This window comes from Triplophysa dalaica, chromosome 13 (genome assembly GCF_015846415.1).
Source record: "Triplophysa dalaica isolate WHDGS20190420 chromosome 13, ASM1584641v1, whole genome shotgun sequence".
Lineage (NCBI taxonomy): Eukaryota > Metazoa > Chordata > Actinopteri > Cypriniformes > Nemacheilidae > Triplophysa > Triplophysa dalaica.
This window is the reverse complement of record NC_079554.1, coordinates 21,241,079-21,263,294: the sequence shown is the minus strand read 5'-3', so window position 1 is coordinate 21,263,294 and position 22,216 is coordinate 21,241,079. Positions and strand designations below refer to the sequence as shown.

Sequence of the window (22,216 nt, the reverse complement as noted above, 5' to 3'; positions counted from 1 at the left end):
CACAAACGAAATAAATTGTTGATATTTTTACTTTGATCAATTTAGATCATTACAATAATTTATACATTTACTATATTTCCAGGCAAGAAATATATCTAATGTGTAAAGAGCGAACAATCCACACCCTGAAAAAGCAAGCAAACATTAGACTTTCTGAATTGATCTTCTCCATAACTTATCGCATGGCTTATAGTTTGACTTTATTGCAAATGTTGACAGAGAGTCCTTTTGGAGATATACAGCACTTCTGTTTAAGCACACATTTCCTTTATACAAAAGCATGCAATAACTACTATTGGATAGAATACACTCTCTCATAATGCCTTATTAAAAACCAAACACACATTGAGCACTTCAAACGGTGAAAACCACCAAGATTTACAAATGTTAAGATATTCACTGAAACATATAAAGATAGTAATGCATCAGCTAAATAAATAAATAAATATCTTTGGATGTTTTACATAACCCCTGTACTTCTAAGACTAGATATTGAACGGGTTAGTAAAAACCGTAAGTTTAACCTGTTGCGTTTTTGAATGCAGAAAGATTATTACACTATTTCAGCAAAAATAAATACATCACAGGAAATGTGGTACAGCAGATACAGTGCATCACATCTCACGACATTCAACTGATATAAACGACTGACGTAGTAGGAGCTAATAATAATACGATGATGGACAGAGCCAAATGAAATGATTTGCTATTAAAAACTCACAGATCGGATCATTATCTGAGTTTACGTTTGATCTATTGTCAGTATCAGGCACTATATGCCAAATATAATAATTCAGACTACAGCCCTTCAAAAGAGTTACATCACAGTCTGACAGAATACAAGTTTAACAGAACGGAGACATAAGGCCTGCAACTTGTGAAAGGATTGTGCTTGTCACATCAACAGCATGTCGATTTTTACAGAGGCGGGCTTGAGTTCAGAATGGCATACTATCATCTTGTACTAAGAGTTTTGCAGATATATTTTGCTCTATTTTCAAGATGTAGCATATGGTGCACACTATGTGGACTGAATCCCACAATGCAAACCACTCTATCTGACCTTCTATTTTTGCGAAGATGAAAATGCAACTCCTGGAGTTTTTATGCATAATTACACTATCCACTTGCCAAACGTAAAGTAAGTTTTTTTATTTAATCCCTCCATACTGTGTACCGACACATATTATTTAGTATACAGTATACAGTATAAACTAAAAAGCATGCATGACGCGGTACGCTGGTATTCCATTCTGAACATAGGCACCGAGACAAACACAGAACAAACGTTTAAAAAATGTAAACATAAAAAATATGCAAGTTTAAACTTTTCCATATCTGAATCTTTTCATAGAGTTCTAATGCCTTAAATAATTAGGTTCAAGTTTCAAGGTTTGCATTTTTATAAGCTGCTTGCATTTTCTAGTTTTCTGGTATAAATGAATGGCCTGTTCACGTTGACAGCGATCAGTCATTGCTAAATGCTCTATCGGTCTCTATAATCAAATGGGATGTATTGCAGGTAAAATCGTGTATTTAGTTCACTAAAGTTTCACATTCTAGAGGGAAAGTATGCAAGAACACAGCAATGCACGATGCATCAGATTATGAAGTCGATAATCCGCATGAATGATTATCGATTATGACAATTCTTCACGCATCTTTTCATACATCCCTGAATCTGGGCAGAGGAAAATCTATTACAATCTCTCACAGTAAAGTTTTACATTTAAAAAAGTTTTAAATTCACCCGCGTTTCACAAGAGACGGGTCCTGCATCTCCAATAGCTTCACTGCTCTGCTGTTAAAACCCGGCGTCCTCTTCTAAAACCCTGCGGGAGAGAACGACCTGCCTGCGGGGTCCTCTGAGGTGGGTTACAGAACTCTCTGGAAGCCCCTGTCCGGTCAGTCCGGGCGAGGACGTGTAGCAGGGCCCGGCTCGATCAAGAAGTCCCCTCATGAGATCCCTGTGCAGCCCACCGTCTGTGGAGATGGGGCTCAGCTCATCTAGAGTTTCTAGCCCGGAACCGAAGCTGAAGTGCATCTCGCGGTCCAGGCGTGGGTTACTGGAGCTGCTGGGGGATTGTGGGTCTGCGCTGAAGTACAAGGTGGAGCTTGATTCGGTGGGGCAGTAGTTCGGCTCGGGACTGTCCCCAAACACGGACTTGCCCTCCGGTGAGCTCCTCTTGCACTCTGAGACTGGCGACTCCAACGGGCTTTCCATTTCCAGACTGTCGTCTTCGTCCTCCTCTGCTCGCGCTTCACTCACGCTCTCAAACTCCTCCCTGCAGTCGGACAGCGGCGCCAGCGTATCGTCCCTGCTGTCAGAGGTGAGCGCACACCCGTCCTCGCTTATATCTGCTTTTTGATCCATCACCAGTATCCCAGACAAGCCCCCCGCACCGTACACCCCGTTGACCTTAGTGGGGTCGCCGGTTTTCAGGGCGAGACGTATCAGCAGCCAGTGATGGTGTCGACACTCGCCGTCCGGTTTTACTCCGCAGCTCCCCGGGTGCTCCAGGAGAGATCCGGGAATTCCGGAGAGGGAACAGGAAGGGTGAGAGGACGGAAAAAGGGCGGGGGGAAGACTTTTGTCTCCAAGAGAGAATGAAGAATCGGTCTGCTGGAGACATTCCCTGCCCATGTGCGCATGCTGATGCAAACCCTGCGAGATTTCGGTGGATTTGGGATGTAGAAATCGGTAGTACGACACAAGGGCGGTCAAACCTGGAAAAGTGAAATAGGTTATAATAATTATTCAGAATTATTATACAGTAGATATTACATTATTATTGATATAATTTATATCAATAATTATAGTGATTATTATTCATATGGATTATAATTATATATTTATTTAGTTTATATAAAATTATTATATTATATATAAATATGTAATTAGATTAGTTACAATGCATTCATTTATATACATAAATAAATTATTGTATAATCTTTTTCTTTTATTATTTAAAATGCATTATTTGATATAAATAGTAAATTATTATTAATGATACTGATTATTAATCATATAAAATCATTATATTATTTACATAATTTATTATATTTGATTAGAACAATTTTATGTTTATTTATGTAAATACTATGGATATTGGTAATAATTTTGTTGAATTTTGTGCATTTTAAATGCCTCCCCTATCTGGATTTGAAAGGACACACACATAGACACAGTTAAATACAAACACATTATTACACAAATTCTCACCAAACAGAAAACTGCACAAGACAGCAGTGTTTACGATCAGGCTATCCCATGATGCATCAGTAAGGATGTCAGAAGCAGCCAATAACAGTGTTGCATTCTCCAGCAGCATTACCTGCACAACGGAAAAATGTGTTTTGTGTTTAAAGGACTATAGTCAAACAAAAACACTCCATAAAATACGAATTATTTAGCAATGTTTGTCAGAAAAAATCAGCTCAAATCATTCTGATTCATCAAAAGTTAACTGTTCGTACCGTGTAGAATCCTGCCATGCGGAACCGTGAGGGTCCGTCCTTTACATTGAGAAACAGGAACACATGGACCCCTCCCAGAATCACGTTAAACACACGCCACGACCATTTGCCCACATATATGTCGGTCTGCTGGGAGACCAACCAGAGCCCACCGATCAGCCAATGAGAGGCTGTTTGGAGAAGAACAACAGATAAAGTTATTTTTAAGGAAAATGGCATCACCTCTTCTCAATTCTCATCACTGTAATGTAAATATAATTTGATATATTATTCAACTTGTAAATATTTAAACATCGTCAAGGTATTTGGTGTTTGTCGTTTTTTTACATTTATTTTATTCTGCTTTTACTCTACAAAAATAATCCTTGGGGATGTCATGAGTCCTCAAATTTTCTTTCTTTCTAAAGTGTGACCCACCCATGACACCGATGACCCAGCAGCCGAAGGTTCGGGTGAACAGGGCGAGGCTGGTGAAGCGTGCTGCTAACGTGCCTGCCCTCCACAGCAGCTGGCACAGGAGCGCAGCTGGTGGCATCTGCAAATGCCCGGGACGAATGAGACAACACGCCCGACTGTACAGGACCAACGCCCAGGACAACGAGAGCAAACACAAACCAGCACACAGAGCAACTGCAATACACACACACATGAAGAACACAAACATTTCATGTCCCATATCTCTGTTCTTATCAGTTATACACTCTTGCCTGTTTAACACACACTTCATCATCCTGTTACTAAAAATATTTCGTCCCTTAGTTTATGTATAGTCTATTCAACGGCTGTTTTAACTTAACTCTGCAGAATATTGTCTTGATGTGTTTTAATTCTGTGTGTGACTACAGAGCTCAACAGGACAGACCTGGAGACGAGAGACCGTAGCCGGGAGCAGTGAGAACGTACGTCTGCAAGAACGTCTGCGGAAGGGTCATCAGAAGAACCTCCAAGAGACGCAGAGCAGACGCATCCGCGTGATGCATCACCTCCTGCGCGTGCGACTGCGTCCATTCGCCCATGCTGCAGTCCAATAACCTGACACGCCACACAAACACATGTATATGAATGAAACTTTATTTATTTATTCTCATGCGTTTGAAAAATCTGCATGACTTGGTTTCGTGCCATATTTTTTAAGAAGACTAAAAGATTCTTCTTCAATAACTCTTAACTCTAACTTGAAGCCAACACACTAACACACACCTTTTGAAGATGCCCAGGTGCAGTGTGTGTACGACGAAATTGTGGCAAATTCGTGTGTCTCCGTCGGCTCTGTACCACCTGAAACTCAACACCTGCACCAGTGACCCCGGCAACAGGAAGGCAAAGGTCAGTCCGGCCAAACACAACTCATCCTGCCACAGGTAGAACCCGATACAGTAAACAACTGATAAACAGGGAGAAACAAACCATGGACAAAGGTGTTAGCATTAAATATTTACATCTGTGCACCTGAAGTAAAGGTGTTTACATGAGATCTTATATAATCAGTAATCTGTAGTTTTAACACAGTCATCATAGTAAAACTGCAGCGACGCAGTACATTTCCGTCCCCATCATTTATGATGATATTTTATATTATTATTTTATAAAAAACAAATATGGCAATTAATTTATAGATTTTTTTCTCAATGCATTTGCACTAAGCAAGCATCTGCCATTGCCCTAAATAGTACTATAGTACACTGTACTATAGTACTACCATTTTTCTGGAATTGCACTAACTAGTACTAGCATGTTTGTGTCATTGGACTATAGTATCATGTTTCTGGTATTGCCCTTCAGTATTACCATGTTTGTGTTATTGCCCTTCAGTATTACCATGTTTGTGGTATTGCACTACACAATTATCATGTTTTCCCCATTGCACTACTAGTACCATGTTTTTAACATAGCACAAGGTAGTAGCCTACCAGGTTTTGTGGCACAGCACTGCCATGTTTTGGCATAGCACAATAGTACCACACTGGGTTTGGATATTGCACTATACTGTAATACCATTTTTTTTGTTTAGAACGTGGACAATTCGGTATTGAGGCATCAACTGACCTGTCTATTGTCATTGCACTTGCATTCATGTGTTTGCTGTGAAATATTGGGTGCACGAGATACATGTGTGTAGTGTAAGGTCACTCACGCGCAGATCTCTCCGCAAGCATCAGTAGCGCGGTGGCGGCGAGCATCAGCACGCGCCAGCAGCGCGCGCCCCCGCCGCCGCATCTTCTCCACTCCGCCACCGTTACCGGCATTTCACCTACCGGGACTCGTGCTTCCCCGGGTCATCTTTGTGTTTGCTGGTGTTGTTGTCAGTGGCGGATCCAGTTTCCTCGTCGTCCTGTCAAAATATCTGACGTCACGCGTTTGGATTTTAAAGAGACAGTTACGCACTCAATTATGTAATCGTTCCATTGTATTTCTACTTACATACGTATGTTTTAAGATTAAATGCACATAGTTAAGTTACATTTTGTTTTGTGTATGTGCATTTTGTGTAAAAAACAGACTATGTTACTTAGGACACCGCAAGAGAAACGTGATATTTTAGCAGCACACCTTTCAAACAAGCACATGCTAACGCATTTAAAGCAAATGGCAGGTAGAATTAACTCCATTTGTCTTTATTCAAAGGCTTTTATTGATATTTATTTGAAAATTCTAGTAGTATATACAATACTGCATAATATACTCTGTAACGTTATATAATGTATAATAAGCAGTTTTGAAAAACTACAACAACATACAAAACGCATGGTGACAATAACATGCATGTATGATATATGAAAATAATATGCTTGTCCTAGGAACCACTGATAAAAAAGGGCTTTATTGTCACTTTCCAATAATTTAACAGTATAATAACACAAATCCCTGAGATCACACCCTTCAACACAATGCAAAAAAGTTATGGTTATTCAAACCTTAATAGTTACAACATAAAAACTAGTATCATCAAAATGTATACATTTTAAAGAAAAAGTGATATGTCACACACTTATGATATCATATTGCGATATATTTAATAAAAGCCTCATTTTTACTCTGAGGAAAGAACAGTGCAATAGAAATTCTGCATTCAAGGGAGATAAAACTGGCAAACTATATGCAGATTATTTACTTAAGTGTAGTTAATATATTTAAATATCGAAAACAGCTGTTGCATTTATTGCTCACGTTTAACAAACCGACATTTCTTTCATAAAGTGAACGGTATCTTGTCATTGTTCATCACAGGCCTTCTTCACATCGCTTTTGTGCTGCCCCCTGCTGGAGGGAAGACGGAACTGCAAGCACCCGCGCCCAGATCAACTGACACATCCTCTGTACGGATGCCATCTCCATGGCAACCTCAAGGTTTTGTGCGGCCTCACTCACGTCGAAGCTCTCGAGCTCTTCATTGGCTAGGACCAGCTGAGAGGCGGAGCCTGTGGTGCTGGTGTCGGGACAGAACTGATGCGAGTGGATCTGCAGGCTGCACAGGTGTGTGTACTTGCGCAGGCATTCCTGACACTGGTGAGGGCGTGGGGAGGTGTGCAGACGTCTATGCAGACGCAGGTGGATGTGCTGGGTGAAGCGAGCCGGGCATTGCTTACAGACGTACGGCCGTTCACCTGAGTGAAGACGCAGGTGTGTCTTCAGGTTACTGCTGCTGCTGAAGCGCCTGTTACACACCTGCGCACAAGACACGGCACATCTCTTATATATCTCATTTGTTTCTTTTAGATAGCAGTTAAGTTGGACGAAGAGCAAACTGAATAGAAAATATTTTTATTTAAAAAATGATGATAATGGATGAATGATGGAAGACACATTTTTTATAAAGACACATAACTCCATTAGCAAGCTGAGAGAGCTTACATGGCATTCGTGAGGTTTTTCTCCTGTGTGGACCAGTGTGTGTTTCTGAAGATGAGCTAGTTGGGAAAAGTTTCTTTTGCAGGTAACACACCTGTACGGTTTCTCACCGCTGTGAACTCTCAAGTGCACCTGAAAGTTTGAAAGATGTGAAAGAAATAAAGTAAAACACAATTTTTGTCTCATATTACTTTTTAAAATGTATTCCATTATTCCAAAAATAGAGACAAAACCTCATTACATAAGCAATATGAATATTTTGATGTATTGTGGAACATAAAATAAAAAATGTGTAGCACTTATTATCACTTTGTGTTCAAAATGATTACTGGCGAAAAACAAATAGCTTGTCATATAGTATCATGTCCTAAACAACAATGAAACTGAAAACTGAATATAATAACAGAACTATAATAACCCTGTATGGTGGTTGAACATATATTTATATATATTATTATCTTTTTTATTTATTTTTATTTAATATTAATCTATTTGAGATAAACATTACAATTATATTAAAATTATTATATCTTTTAAAAAATCATAATTTTATAAATTATAAAAATTATACAAAAATGTCAATAGAAAAAATTAACAATGAAAATCTTGAAAATAAAAATGTGTATTAATATAAAATAAAGCATATTCAGTGTATAAATACTTTTTTGGCATTCAAGTGGTGTCTTAAATAATTATTGCTCAACACCTTTTAACAGAGCGTCTGCAACAACATGTTAGATGTTTCCCTAATGGGATCTTATTTGAAGAGCTGTTTCTAGTAAAGAGAGGTGTGTCGGGCAACAATAAAGTAATTCAGACTCCTTATCTTAATCTGTCTCTTTCCCTGAATGAGCCCCAAGCTTAAGAATTAGTTTAAGAATACATTTTTAAGAAAAAAAAATACACATATTTGAAATAAGTATAAATGCAAAGGTCGCATTTGTAAGAATTTGGCACGTGCATATACATGCAAATCATTGAGAAGAACCACCAACACTAAAGTTGTGAATGAAAAATAATTAAAATACCTTCAGATTTGAGAGCTGACTGAAGTCCTTCTCACACACGTTGCATTTATACTGGATCTTTCCATTCTGTCTCTGTAACGGATACGGTAGGTTATGATGCCCTACTGTCTGGCCCGGTTTCACACATGGATCATGGGAGCCTGGGGTGTCATGGTGGGTGGAGCTAGAGATGCTCGGAGTAGCCACACCCACCTCAGGTGAATCTTTCTGGGCGGTGATGTCATTGATTACCTCATCAGATGAACCAGGAAAGAGATTGGCTGTATTGCTAAGAGATGGAGGTGGGGTCGTGGGTCGGTTATATGCCGCTTTTGTGTCCTCTTTTAAAGATGAGGTACTGGCAGTCTTCACAGGAACTCTGGAGTCGTTTCTGTTAACTAACGGAAGGTCACTCTCATTTGATGCCAATCTCAAAAGACATGGATGCATGTGGATTTGTGGAAAGGGAATATTATGGGATAGGTGTGGTGACGGCTGGCGCAATGGCACATTTTGAATGATAGGTGAGATGTGCCTCGGCAGAGGGGATTGCGGGATGGTAGGCATGTATGGGAGACCTCTCAAAGTCATGGAGATGTCAGGCATGACTACGGTCAGCGAAGGTTTCTGGTGCGTGCCGATTGAGATCAGATCTGCTTTTCTACTTTTAGGTTCATGTTTAGATGGGAGGCTGTAAGTTTCTTTGAGAAGAGGTGGATTGGGAAAACTGTAGTCAGACTCCAGGATCTCAGTGATGGTATGACCTCTTTTTCTTTTATTCACTGGATTCTGTCTCTCCACACAAACTGAAGTCTGAGCTAAAGCAGGACAACACACACGTCAAACTTGTGTCATTGGTTAAAATGAAAGAGAAATGAAGAGTTTGGTTTCCAAAATGAGGTAACTCCGTTTTTAAAATTGTTAAAAAAGTTTTAATTATATTATCATTTTTTATTTAATTTTGAACAAAGTTATCTCATTTGGGAACCAAACTCAAACGTCGAATCGTTTTTATGATATTGATGACAGGACACACATAGCCTAGATCACTCACAGGAAGTTATGAGACTTGTGATTGGCTTGTCGTTTTCCAGTCTCCGCCCCACAAATAGCTCCTCCCCCGGCCTTAGATGTCTTACTGCATAGAAGTAAATCTCCATCCCAACTTGCCGTTCTACAAGATTCTGTTGCCAAGGAGACGGGGCAGCTTTGACAAAGCTCATCCAGTTCCTGCTGCTCTCATCTTTATGGAACAGGAAGTGATGTAAACGCCCCTCTGAGATCTTAGCAAAAGAAAGACAAAAGCACAATCAACACTGAAAACTTTTCACATATTTACTGCATAATTATATAAAAAACTAGTTTCATACTGAAATTGGGGATCGTCATTTTAAAGTTTGAGCATTAGTGATAACGTCAACACCACTAATAATCAACTAAAAGTGGTTCATGCTTTTGCTCTCAGATTTAAAGTTTGCGTCTAATTTAGCATGTGAAAGTGAAACACTGTGGTTTCAATGTTGATTCAGTATTTCTGCCATGGATAAACGGACCATCTGTGCAACTTTACTCTTAACATCTGTTCTTCTCTCCTTATTTTCAGTTTAGTTGCTTCTGTTAGTTAATTTTCAGTCTGTCCGTTTCTTTACTATTTACGGGTATGCGTTTAGGTACAATGATCATTTTAGTTTTTTGTCTGTGAAATACTAACAATATTTCTCCCAAATTTCTTATAAAAACATTGTTTCTGTTTGCATTTATTTGCAGAAAATGAATTCTGGAGATACAGGTCAGAATAACAGAAAAGATGCTCTGTGTTTTTTCAGACCTCAAGTACTGCACAGAATATACATTAATATAAAATTCATATTTCTACACATATTTTGGAAAAGTAAAATATAGATCGATAACCTGGATTTTTATCACAGTTTCATGTGTCTTGTAATGATGTCTTTCACATTGCTGTTGGATGACTTTATGTCTCTCCTAAAGTTTGGTTTTGTTGAAATTCAACAGACACTGGACTGAAATGGCTACAATACATCTAGAAATTCTGATTAAAATGGTCTCATATTTTTCCCGCAGCTGTATCTTGTGTGTGTGCTACCGACACTTATGCATTGCAAAAACATAAATGAAGTTTAAAATTTATTTATAATTCAAATGTATCCGAATGATTTCTGGAAACCCTGTTTTGTGTGTGTGTACCTGTTGGCCACTTCCTTGCTTAGTCAATGTGTGAAGTATGACTGTCGTTTTACTGGCACATGTAAGCGAGATGCAGTGCGTCACCGAAACCCAACATGACCATACACACACACACACACTCCTGAAACATGACAAGTGAATATGAACCCCAATGACTCAGAGTGGCTTTCAATCTCACTTTCTCATACACTTTTTCTTTTTTTCACTCTCTGTTCTACTGACGTACCTTCCAGATGTGATGTCCGTGGACGTCTAACGGTGTGTCTTCAGAATGGAGACGATCTCCCTGCAGCGGGCCAAACCATGTCCCTGCGGGAATCTCTGTTGTAGTACAAACACCCCCAACCTTCTACCAACACAGAAAAACCAAAACGAGTGTGTGGGGGGCTACCATGACAACAGAAGATGCTGAAGATGAACCCATGGCTGTACAGTATTACGCTGACAGACTCCGTTGACAAAGTACATTTTATTAATAAAGATTATTGCTTCGTAAACAGTTCGATGTATGAGTATTAAAGGATAATTGTGTATTTGCTTGTTTAGCACTGATAAACCAAAAAGGAGTTTGACACTTGGACAAGTGTGAGTGTCATCACATCAAAATAGCAAACCAAAATTGGCATCTGCAAACCACAAGAAGCTTTTCTCAGAACAGACTTCACTTTTCTGAGACATTTTAGTACTAAATGAAGCATAAAAGAAAATGGACAGCCGCTGAATGTGTGTTTACCTGATTGTGATATGTAAACCTGAGGTTTCTGGGAAATGATGCCTGCATGCTGGTTCTGATCCACTCATGCTTCTCCGTGTGTACGGTGACTCCATCGTTCGCTGTGATTTTAGATGGCATTTTTAAAACAAAGTATGATACCTGTGGAGGACAGATGGACAGACAGAAAGATGGTCAAACGACAAACAATATATTCTTACAATGTACTGTGCCCTTCCGTACAAAACCCACCACAAAGTATTTTCTATGGTTTCTAAGGATTCTTAAGTTGTAGTTTAAGGTTAGTGTTCCTGTAGCTTAACTTGTAAATCATGTTGGCACCAGTGTGTAAATGCACTGCCCTGCTTTGGCAGAAAGCATTTGCTAAATGCATAAAAATGACATCGTTAAAGCATCAATACTTAAATAAAGAAAAAATCCCAAATTAAAGTTGTTCCCCAAAAAACAGGATAGCTAAAAGAGACTTCTCAGATTTCTCTTCCAAAAAAGCACTCTAGTAATCTTATCTTTTGGTTTCTGTAAAAAAACATCTCAGACAATGCTGACACTTACAAATAGTTGAATGAAAACCTAAAAAAGAAACGAGCAATAATATTTTATGGGCTTTTTTATTCTTCAGGTTTGGTTGACTATGTTTCCGTCTGATGTGGGATTTCAGATGAACAAACCAGTAAGAATGAAACTATACACAGCTCAATTCTTGATCAAACGTTCCACAGACACACAAACACTGCGACCACAACACTTACTCAACATCTGACCTAAAGAGAGATGAGCTGAGTCAAGAAAACCTTCAGCTGACTGCCTCTCTCTTTCATGCACGCACGCACCAGATTTCCAGATTATAGATATTCCAAAATAAGTAAAGTGTGATTGCTTACTTTGAGTGCCTCTTCAAGGGGAGTGTAATTCTTTCTGGTCTTTAGATGTTTAGAGTTATCCTGTTGCTCTGTCTCTCACTCCTTCTTTCTCTCTCTAAAAAGTGTACAATCCTCTTTTATTCACACATCAGATGAAGACAGACTCCACCCAACGTCTTCCTCCACGCCCTCTCTTTCTCTCTCCCTCCTCTCTCTGTCTTTACCTCTTCTCCTCATTTGGGTGCATGTTTCACAGCTTCTATCTGTGGTTATCTCAGAAAAGTCACGGTGGTCTTCGGTTTGGAAATGACGTGATGTTCTTACCAACCCCAAAATGTATTCACAGACTTTGCATTAGAAACGTGTTCACACGCATGTTATTTCAGAGAAATAAGGTATAGGTCTGGAAGGATGAAGCAATATGTGGATAAAGGCAAAAGTAAAACATGTATTTGCACTGTTTTTAGCTGTTGAAGCTCCATATAGACATTTCAACCAAATTTGAAAATTCTGTCATCATTTACTTCTTCTTTATTGAGTGAAAGTTCCATTACATCATTGGTCATGTTAAAGATTCACACAAACCATCAACAGATTGATGCCCGGAAAAACTTTATTAAGTAAAATGTAAAGATGAGTATAGATGCACAGTGCACTTTTTTGTAGTGTACATAACAGTGGTCCGTTTGTAAAAAAATTTAAGGAAAATGTTTCTGGAAATGGTTTTATTGTGAGTATGATGAATATTGGAAGAGTTATATTATAAGGGTTATATAAGGGTTTATATTATCATTTTTTTATTCCGTTTTATTGTGTCAGTTACCTGTATTTTTTTAGTTATTATGGCCTAAATGAAAACAAACCAACTGTAGTTTGATTGATATTAATTGAAATGCACAGCAAAAAACAAGATTTCTGAAGTCATCTCGTTTTCAGTCCAAACTCTTAATTTTTATTTATTTTTAAAACATTTTGTTAGGTCTCTTGGAATAACATATAAAACATAGTCATGTTTAGATAATCTTATTTTCTTGTTGCAAAAGTTGCCAATATTTATACATGTTTACCTACCTGTAAAACCCTGTTTTCTTTCTTTAAAAAAAACATTTATGTTGATTCAATGTAATTTTCTTTGAAACAAATCGCAAAATAAAAAATAGAAATTGTAACTTCTTTATTATTTTGATATAGGCTTAGTGTATGAATCTAAACTGATAAGGTCCTAATTTAAAATAGAAACAAAGAAATGTCTAAAAAAGAAACAGGTGATTTTATTTCCTGCATGTTCCCTGTTCATCCAGCAGCAGGCGCTGTGGTGATTTCAGCGCTCTTTTGCTCAGCGCGCGTTTGTCTTTGTTTGTCTTTCTTCTGTCAGCCGGTTCCGGAGATTGTGCTGCGGCTGTCCAACACACTTAACTCCCTAAAACACAGTTTATGTGCTTATTTCATCGTTTCATCTGTTTAACAGCGGTTAATAGGATCAGTTAATAATGCCTTTTCAGTATCCAAACGTCTACAGAGACGAATCTGTGGTGAGTGACTAAAAAATGCGAATGCGTAATCGAAGAATGAATGAGAAGAGATGAATGAAGAGATAAATCGATAAACGTGAATGTATAGTGAGTATAAGATTGAATCAGTATGAATGAATGAATGAATGAATGGGTAAAAATGTCAATGATTTGCTGAAGCTCCCTAGTTTGGCACGAGTGAAGTCTCTGTAATTCTGACAGGCACCATTAGATTTAAAGAGATAGTGTACAGACTAACATTAAACGTTTAGATTTTATCTGTTATCTAACTTTAAAGGAAAATGTTCACCGGGGTTAAGTACTTTAGTTGATCAATTGTACATAAATCCCATTCACATCTATTGTTTTAGTACCAGTCTAATGATGTTCTTTCAGAAATAAACCCTGTGAAAATGATATTTATAGTTAAGTCGATTTGGCCATCTTTGATATCCTCAATTTTTTTGCATGTTTTATTTTATTAATAAGACAAAAGTTAAGCAAAATCCTGTATGTGTGTGTTTATGTAGATCGATGACTACCATGGCTGTAAAGTTCCTGATCCGTACAGCTGGCTGGAGGATCCTGACAGTGAAAAAACACAGGTGAACACACACTCACCTGAGGACCTCTGACTGAAAGATGATGTGATGTTAGGCACTATATATCTGAGATTTGACTTTACATATTCAACATTTGACTCTTTTATTTGAGATGAATGACTTTGTGTATCTATCAGGCATTTGTGAATGCTCAGAATCAGTTGACTCAGCCGTTTCTGGAGCAGTGTGAGGTCAGAGACGTCTTTAAGCAACGCATGACTGAACTCTACGACTATCCCAAATACAGCTGCCCCTTTAAACGTGGCGACAGGTGAGATGGCCTTTTCGGTATGTTCAATTTGTGGCAGGCCGTCAGCTCCCATAGAAAATGTGAACGCACCTGATAATCTGTCTGAGGCTTTGGGTATTATGCATTCACCTGCATTATAAGATCTTGAATTTCTGCTCTGATTTTCGACCTGCTCTGTATATGTTTATGGGTTGTAAAAAGAACAAATTGTGTTTTTCTCTCCTGTAGATACTTTCACTTTTATAACACTGGTCTTCAGGACCAAAGTGTTCTGTACATGCAGGAGAACCTTGATGCAGAACCCGCCCTCTTCCTGGACCCAAACACATTCTCAGAAGATGGGACAGTAGCTTTACGAGGTGTTGTACCTTTCATCAACATGATATTTTGTTTTGTGACCAATGTGAATTAACATGACCGCCTTTGTGTGTCCTGCAGGTTATGCGTTCTCTGAGGATGGCGAGTACCTGGCGTACGGGACCAGCGCGAGCGGTTCTGATTGGGTCGAGATGAGGTTCTTGCGAGTGGATGGTGCTGAACCTCTAGAGGACAAACTGGAGAGAGTGAAATTCAGCTGCATGTCCTGGACTCACGATGGGAAGGGACTCTTTTACAACTCTTATCCCGAGCAGGATGGAAAGAGCGATGGTAAATTCTCAAACAAAGACTTCTACAAAGATACACACTCGGATATCCACACAGATATCAGACCATCTCTCTCTCTGTCTCAGGTACTGAAACCTCCACCAACCTGCACCAGAAGTTGTACTATCATGTTTTGGGAACTCCTCAGTCTCAGGACGTTCTTTGTGCTGAATTTCCCGATGAGCCGAAATGGATGAGTGGTGCTGAGGTAGCAAGGACACACACACACACACACAAATTTTCAATTGAAACTACAAGACAAACTAATTTTTTTATAATTGGACTATAATTTACATCTCTTATGAAATAAAATAAAAACTCAACTAAAACCAATATAAATGTATTAGTTTTATAACGCTATAGAAAAATAAACAAAGAAATATAATGAGAAATGCACATCATAATAGCTAAAAATTAAACCAAAATTAACATGAAAATTATAAAAAAAAATACATATATTTGTTTAAAAAAATAGTTATAAATGTAAAACAAAATGATAAAACTAATAATCCATCCATCCATCCATCCATCCATTTTCTACCGCTTATCCGGGGCCGGGTCGCGGGGGCAGCAGTCTAAGCAGGGATGCCCAGACTTCCCTCTCCCTAGCCACTTCCTCCAGCTCTTCCGGGGGGACACCGAGGCGTTCCCAGGCCAGCCGGGAGACATAGTCCCTCCAGCGTGTCCTAGGTCTTCCCCGGGGTCTTCTCCCGGTGGGACATGCCCGGAACACCTTACCGGGAAGGCGTCCAGGGGGCATCCGGAAAAGATGCCCGAGCCACCTCAGCTGGCCCCTCTCGATGTGGAGGAGTAGCGGATCTACTCTGAGCTCCTCCCGAGTGACCGAGCTTCTCACCCTATCTCTAAGGGATCGCCCGGCCACCCTGCGGAGAAAGCTCATTTCGGCCGCCTGTATCCGGGATCTTGTTCTTTCGGTCATGACCCACAGCTCATGACCATAGGTGAGAGTAGGAACGTAGATTGACCGGTAAATCGAGAGCTTCGCTTTGCGGCTCAGCTCCTTCTTCACCACGACAGACCGGTACAGCGACTGCATTACTGCAGAAGCTGCACCGATCCGTCTGTCAATCTCCCGCTCCATCCTTCCCTCACTCGTGAACAAGACCCCCAGATACTTGAACTCCTCCACTTGAGACAGGAACTCTCCACCTACCTGAAGTGAGCAAGCCACCCTTTTCCGGCTGAGAACCATGGCCTCAGATTTGGAGGTGCTGATTCTCATCCCCGCCGCTTCACACTCGGCTGCAAACCGTCCCAGTGCATGCTGAAGGTCCTGGTCTGATGGGGCCAGCACGATGACATCATCCGCAAAGAGCAGAGATGTGATCGTGTGGTCACCAAACCCGACGCCCTCCGGCCCCTGGCTGCGCCTAGAAATTCTGTCCATAAAAATTATGAACAGAACCGGCGACAAAGGGCAGCCCTGCCGGAGTCCAACATGCACCGGAAACAAGTCTGACTTACTGCCGGCAATGCGAACCAAGCTCCTGCTCCGGTCGTAGAGGGACTGGATGGCCCTTAGCAAAGGGTCCCGAATCCCATACTCCCGGAGCACCCTCCACAAGATGCTGCGCGGGACACAGTCGAATGCCTTCTCCAGATCCACAAAACACATGTGGATTGGTTGGGCAAACTCCCATGAACCCTCCAGCACCCTGAAGAGGGTATAGAGCTGGTCCAGTGTTCCACGACCGGGACGGAAACCACACTGTTCCTCCTGAATCCGAGGTTCTACTATCGGCCGGATTCTCCTCTCCAGTACCCTGGCATAGACTTTCCCGGGGAGGCTGAGAAGTGTGATCCCCCGGTAGTTGGAGCACACCCTCCGGTCCCCCTTCTTAAAAAGAGGGACCACCACCCCGGTCTGCCAGTCCAAGGGCACTGTCCCCGACCGCCACGCGATGCTGCAGAGGCGTGTCAGCCAAGACAGCCCCACAACATCCAGAGACTTGAGGTACTCAGGACGGATCTCATCCACCCCCGGTGCCCTGCCACCGAGGAGTTTCTTGACTACCTCGGTGACTTCATCCCGGGTGATGGGCGAGTCCGCCTCTGAGCCCTCGGCCTCTACTTCCTCAATGGAAGACGTGACGGCGGGATTGAGGAGATCCTCGAAGTATTCCTTCCACCGCCCGATGATATCCCCGGTCGAGGTCAACAGCTGCCCCCCTCCACTGTAAACAGCGTTGGTGGGGCATTGCTTCCCCCTCCTGAGGCGTCGGACGGTTTGCCAGAATCTCTTCGAGGCCGACCGATAGTCCTTCTCCATGGCCTCGCCGAACTCCTCCCAGGCCCGAGTTTTTGCCTCCCCAACCACCCGGGCTGCAGTCCGCTTGGCCTGTCGGTACCCGTCAGCTGCCTCGGGAGTCCCACAAGCCAGCCAGGCCCGATAGGACTCCTTCTTCAGCTTGACGGCATCCCTTACTTCCGGTGTCCACCACCGGGTTCGGGGATTGCCGCCTCGACAGGCACCGGAGACCTTACGGCCACAGCTCCGAGTGGCTGCGTTGACAATGGAGGTGGAGAACATGGTCCACTCGGACTCAATATCTCCAGACTCCCTCGGGATCTGGTCGAAGCTCTGCCGGAGGTGGAAGTTGAAGATCTCTCTGACAGGCGATTCGGCCAAACGTTCCCAACAGACCCTCACAGTACGTTTGGGTCTGCCGAGTCTGTCCAGCTTCCTCCCCCGCCATCGGATCCAACTCACCACCAGGTGGTGATCGGTTGACAGCTCCGCCCCTCTCTTCACCCGAGTGTCCAAGACATACGGCCGTAGGTCAGATGAAACAACAACAAAGTCGATCATTGACCTCCGGCCAAGGGTGTCCTGGTGCCATGTGCACTGATGGACACCCTTATGCTTGAACATGGTGTTCGTTATGGCCAAACTGTTACTAGCACAGAAGTCCAATAACAGAACACCACTCGGGTTCAGATCAGGGGGGCCGTTCCTCCCAATCACGCCCCTCCAGGTGTCACTGTCGCTGCCCACGTGGGCGTTGAAGTCACCCAGCAGAACGACGGAGTCCCCAGTCGGGGCGCTTTCCAGCACCCCTCCCAGAGACTCCAAGAAGGCCGGGTACTCTACACTGCCATTTGGCCCATAGGCGCAAACGACAGTGAGAGACCTATCCCCGACCCGGAGGCGCAGGGACGCGACCCTCTCGTTCACCGGGGTAAACTCCAACACATGGCGGCTGAGCTGGGGGGCTATAAGCAAACCCACACCAGCCCGCCGCCTCTCACCCTTGGCAACTCCAGAGTGGTAAAGAGTCCATCCTCTCTCGAGGAGTGTGGTTCCAGAGCCCAAGCTGTGCGTAGAGGTGATCCCGACTATCTCTAGTCGGAATCTCTGAACCTCACGCACAAGCTCCGGCTCCTTCCCCGTCAGAGAGGTGACGTTCCATGTCCCTAGAGCTAGATTCCGCGTCCAGGGATCGGGTTGTCGAGGCCCCCGCCTTCGACTACCACCCGTTCCACTTTGCACCGGCCCCTTACGGTCCCTCCTGTAGGTGGTGAATCCACGGGAGGGTGGTCCCACGTCGCTCCTTCGGGCTGAGCCCGGCCGGACCCCATGGGGGAAGGTCCGACCACCAGGCGCTCGCATACGAGCCCCAACCCCGGGCCTGGCTCCAGGGTGGGGCCCCGGCTGCGCCATACCGGGCGACGTCACGGTCCTCGAAATTATAGTCGTCATATGGGTTTTTGAACCGCTCTTGGTCTGACCCGTCGCCTAGGACCTGTTTGCCTTGGGAGACCCTACCAGGGGCATATAGCCCCGGACAACATAGCTCCTAGGGTCTTTCGGGTACTCAAACCCCTCCACCACGGTAAGGTGGCAGTTCAAGGAGGGGAAAAACTAATAATATCAAAAACAAAACTAGATCCCCGAAACATTTATTAAGAAATGAAATGGGGTAAGTTTGTGAATAATGTGTGTGTTTGTGTTTCCAGGTGTCTGATGATGGGCGCTTTGTGTTGTTGTCCATCCGAGAGGGATGTGACCCCGTCAACAGATTGTGGTACTGTGACCTGAACGCTGTGCCCCAGGGAATCACAGGTACAAACTGTAGCATATGTTGCTTTATAATATGCTGTTTAAGAAATAACCTGCCAAATAGGCTTGTAACAAACAGTTTCCATTTGTGTTTTATTTATCTGATTGATGGCAGACTTGTTGCCGTGGGTGAAGCTGATCGATAACTTTGATGCGGAATATGAATACATAACAAATGAAGGAACCGTCTTCACTTTTAAAACCAACCTGGACGCTCCACAGTATCGCCTCATCAACATTGACTTTGACCAGCCGGCCACCAGCCAATGGAAAGAGCTCATTCCTCAACATGAGAAAGATGTCATTGGTGAGCAGACAAAGATCCGTGACGACATAAATTAATGTCGTTTTTAATTTTATGATTTATCGTGAGATTAAATGTGTATTTTTCTCTCTTTTTCTCAGTGTTTGCTACCTGTACATATTCCCGCTTCCTGTTTGTGTGTTTCCTCCACGATGTGAAGAATATGTTAAAGATGTTCCATCTGTCTTCGGGGGAGGAGATACGCACGTTTCCGCTGGACGTCGGCTCGGTCATGGGGTTCACCGGGCGAAAGATAGACTCGGAGATCTTTTACAGCTTTACTTCTTTTTTGTCTCCATGTAAGTTTAAGATTTAAGAACTTAAAATCTCCTAAGATGTCTAAGATGCAGTGAGGTGATGCGTGTTGTGTTTTTCTGCAGCGATCATCTATCACTGTGATCTGACTAAAGACCCCTTGCAGCCGAAGGTCTTCAGAGAGGTCACGGTGAAGGGCTTTAGTCCTGCCGATTATCAGACCACTCAGGTACATCAGTCTCACGATTCATCTTCTGTGTCTGCTATAGACTCGGGTCAGAACCGTGGCCTTAAACTTACGTACTTTTGCATATTCCTTGTATTATTATGTACTTTGTTTGTGTGTTTATTCCAGGTGTTTTATCCTAGTAAAGATGGCACACAGATCCCCATGTTTATCGTCCACAAAAAAGGATTCGAGCTGGATGGCTCTCATCCAGCCTTCCTGTATGGATATGGAGGATTCAACATTTCCATCACTCCCAGCTACAGGTACAATACAAACATACACAAAATACACACATCCAGGGGAAATTAAACACTTAGTTACGACTGTTTCCCGAAACCATAGAAAGTATGTCGGAGATCAATCGTTTGAACCACGTTTATAACACCGAGTCCTATTAAGTGTAGAAACATATGACGCCACACAGGTGGTGGAGTAATGACGTCTACTAATAATTACGTTCGGATCGAATTCATTTCGAATTCTTGCTGTAAGAAATATGCATTAGGACCTACGCCGTAGGTTATGTGTCGGTTTTCATTAACACCTCTGCGTCGTTGTCCGTGTCAACAGGCGTCAGTGTCCAGGCACGTGTTGCTTGTGTAACCAAGACAAGTGCCGAAGACAAAGTAGCTCGCTTGAGAAGTATTAGCAGTGATAGCGGCAAGTAAACAGTCACTTTTATTGCAGATTTGAGATGTTTAACACACAAGCACAATTATTTTACCAAGATAATTCATTTGGAAATGAGTAAACATGACTCTATCGCAGAGGTTTTTGACCTGAGGGAGGCGTTCAGACAGACCAATCCCAGGGCTTGCGGTCCACGATGAGTTGACGCGTTGTAACATTTTTGGAGAGGTGGGCGTATGGCTTCGTCTTAGGGTATGGTACGCGGCTGTGCGTAATCTACACCATAGGTTCTACGCACGACTATAACTTACGTTTAAGTCGTCATATCATAATATGCAACCACGCAACTTTGCAATGCTGCTTGCGATTGATCGTTGGAACGATGGTTTCGAGAAACACTTGACTCATTGAACTATGCTGGAACGACGGAACTTGCGGTCATATTTGGCTAACTATTCTTTTGGGAAACGTACCCCGTGTCCACATTACGCAATGTTCTGGCTGTGACCTGGCAAATAAGACTGACTGACTAAGTCATTTGCTTTCTTTTTCTTTTCTAAGTTTTTGCTTTCTTTGAAAACGAATCTAACTTTTTTGTAGTACTTGAGTACACAAAATGACAATGTTAAAGCGAACGTTGACCCAAAAAATTTTATTCTGTTATCATTTACTCCCCCTAAGGTTGTTCCAAACCTGAATACGTTTCTTTGTTCTGCTGAACACAAAGGAAGATATTTGAAAGAATGTCAGCAACCAAACAGATCTCAGCCCGCATTTAAAGCCATGGTAAAGAAAATAAATACTATGGGAGACGATGAGGGATGAGATCTGCTTGGTTACTGACATTATTTCAAATGTTCAGCAGAACAATAAAATGTATACGGGTTTGGAACAATCTGAGGGTGATCAAATGATGATAGAATTTTAATTTTGTGTGAACTGTCCTTTAAAGTTTTCTTTTGCTTTAAAACTTTAGAAGTTAAACTCCCTGGGGTCTCCATAGTCACTGCTTGTCTGATAAACATCACCTTTTGTTTTGTAGTGTTTCTCGGTTGATATTCGTCAGGAATCTGGGAGGGGTCTTAGCTGTCGCCAACATCAGAGGAGGTGGAGAATACGGAGAGACGTGGCATAAAGGCATGTGAATAGTTACTCGGGGTTTAATCTGTGGGAAAGTACTAGTTCATGCATTATTAATTAATACTAATTCTCCCTGCTGTTAATAAAAAAAATACTATGAAACCGTATCAATATGTATTTTTTGCTGTTAATAAAAAAAATACTATGAAACCGTATCAATATGTATTTTTTGTTGTGGAAAATAAATGTGGGTACTTTTTGAGAAAGAACACATTACTGTGGAAGATAGCTTTTACTTCTAGATAATGAAACGAATCACTCACACCTCTCGTTTTTTCTCTTGCTGTACAGCGGGGATGTTGGCCAATAAGCAGAACTGTTTCACAGATTTCCAGTGTGCAGCTGAGTATCTGATAAAGGAGGGCTACACTTCACCCAACAAACTCACCATCAATGGAGGATCCAACGGGGGTCTGCTCGTGGGTACGAGACACA

At 42.0% G+C, this 22,216-nt stretch overlaps 3 protein-coding genes across 3 annotated transcripts in view; 1 reads left to right on the top strand and 2 right to left on the bottom strand.

Moving 5' to 3' along the window:
• Positions 1-45: 45 nt before the first annotated feature.
• xkr5a (XK related 5a) lies at positions 46-5,805 on the bottom strand. Its single transcript, XM_056764241.1, has 7 exons — positions 5,612-5,805; positions 4,678-4,861; positions 4,340-4,509; positions 3,895-4,107; positions 3,478-3,647; positions 3,224-3,335; positions 46-2,727 (listed from the first exon to the last, which is right to left on the bottom strand). The coding sequence occupies exons 1-7, from the start codon at positions 5,721-5,723 to the stop codon at positions 1,805-1,807; spliced, it is 1,884 nt and encodes a 627-aa protein (XP_056620219.1). The 5' UTR covers positions 5,724-5,805; the 3' UTR covers positions 46-1,804.
• A 472-nt stretch (positions 5,806-6,277) lies between these two features.
• prdm1c (PR domain containing 1c, with ZNF domain) lies at positions 6,278-12,252 on the bottom strand. Its single transcript, XM_056764242.1, has 7 exons — positions 12,156-12,252; positions 11,275-11,415; positions 10,768-10,890; positions 9,388-9,616; positions 8,355-9,151; positions 7,330-7,458; positions 6,278-7,143 (listed from the first exon to the last, which is right to left on the bottom strand). Exons 2-7 carry the CDS (start codon positions 11,392-11,394, stop codon positions 6,700-6,702), a joined length of 1,842 nt encoding a protein of 613 aa, XP_056620220.1. The 5' UTR covers positions 11,395-11,415; positions 12,156-12,252; the 3' UTR covers positions 6,278-6,699.
• Positions 12,253-13,522: 1,270 nt separating this feature from the next.
• prep (prolyl endopeptidase) overlaps positions 13,523-22,216 on the top strand; it is a 9,717-nt gene continuing 1,023 nt past the window's right edge. The window contains exons 1-13 of the mRNA XM_056764240.1: positions 13,523-13,666; positions 14,176-14,250; positions 14,385-14,518; positions 14,726-14,856; positions 14,936-15,145; positions 15,229-15,350; positions 19,121-19,226; positions 19,339-19,530; positions 19,629-19,826; positions 19,908-20,011; positions 20,138-20,274; positions 21,684-21,778; positions 22,073-22,204. Coding sequence (XP_056620218.1) covers positions 13,625-13,666; positions 14,176-14,250; positions 14,385-14,518; positions 14,726-14,856; positions 14,936-15,145; positions 15,229-15,350; positions 19,121-19,226; positions 19,339-19,530; positions 19,629-19,826; positions 19,908-20,011; positions 20,138-20,274; positions 21,684-21,778; positions 22,073-22,204 — 1,678 coding nt within the window. The 5' untranslated portion in view covers positions 13,523-13,624. The remainder of the gene's footprint in view (positions 13,667-14,175; positions 14,251-14,384; positions 14,519-14,725; positions 14,857-14,935; positions 15,146-15,228; positions 15,351-19,120; positions 19,227-19,338; positions 19,531-19,628; positions 19,827-19,907; positions 20,012-20,137; positions 20,275-21,683; positions 21,779-22,072; positions 22,205-22,216) is intronic.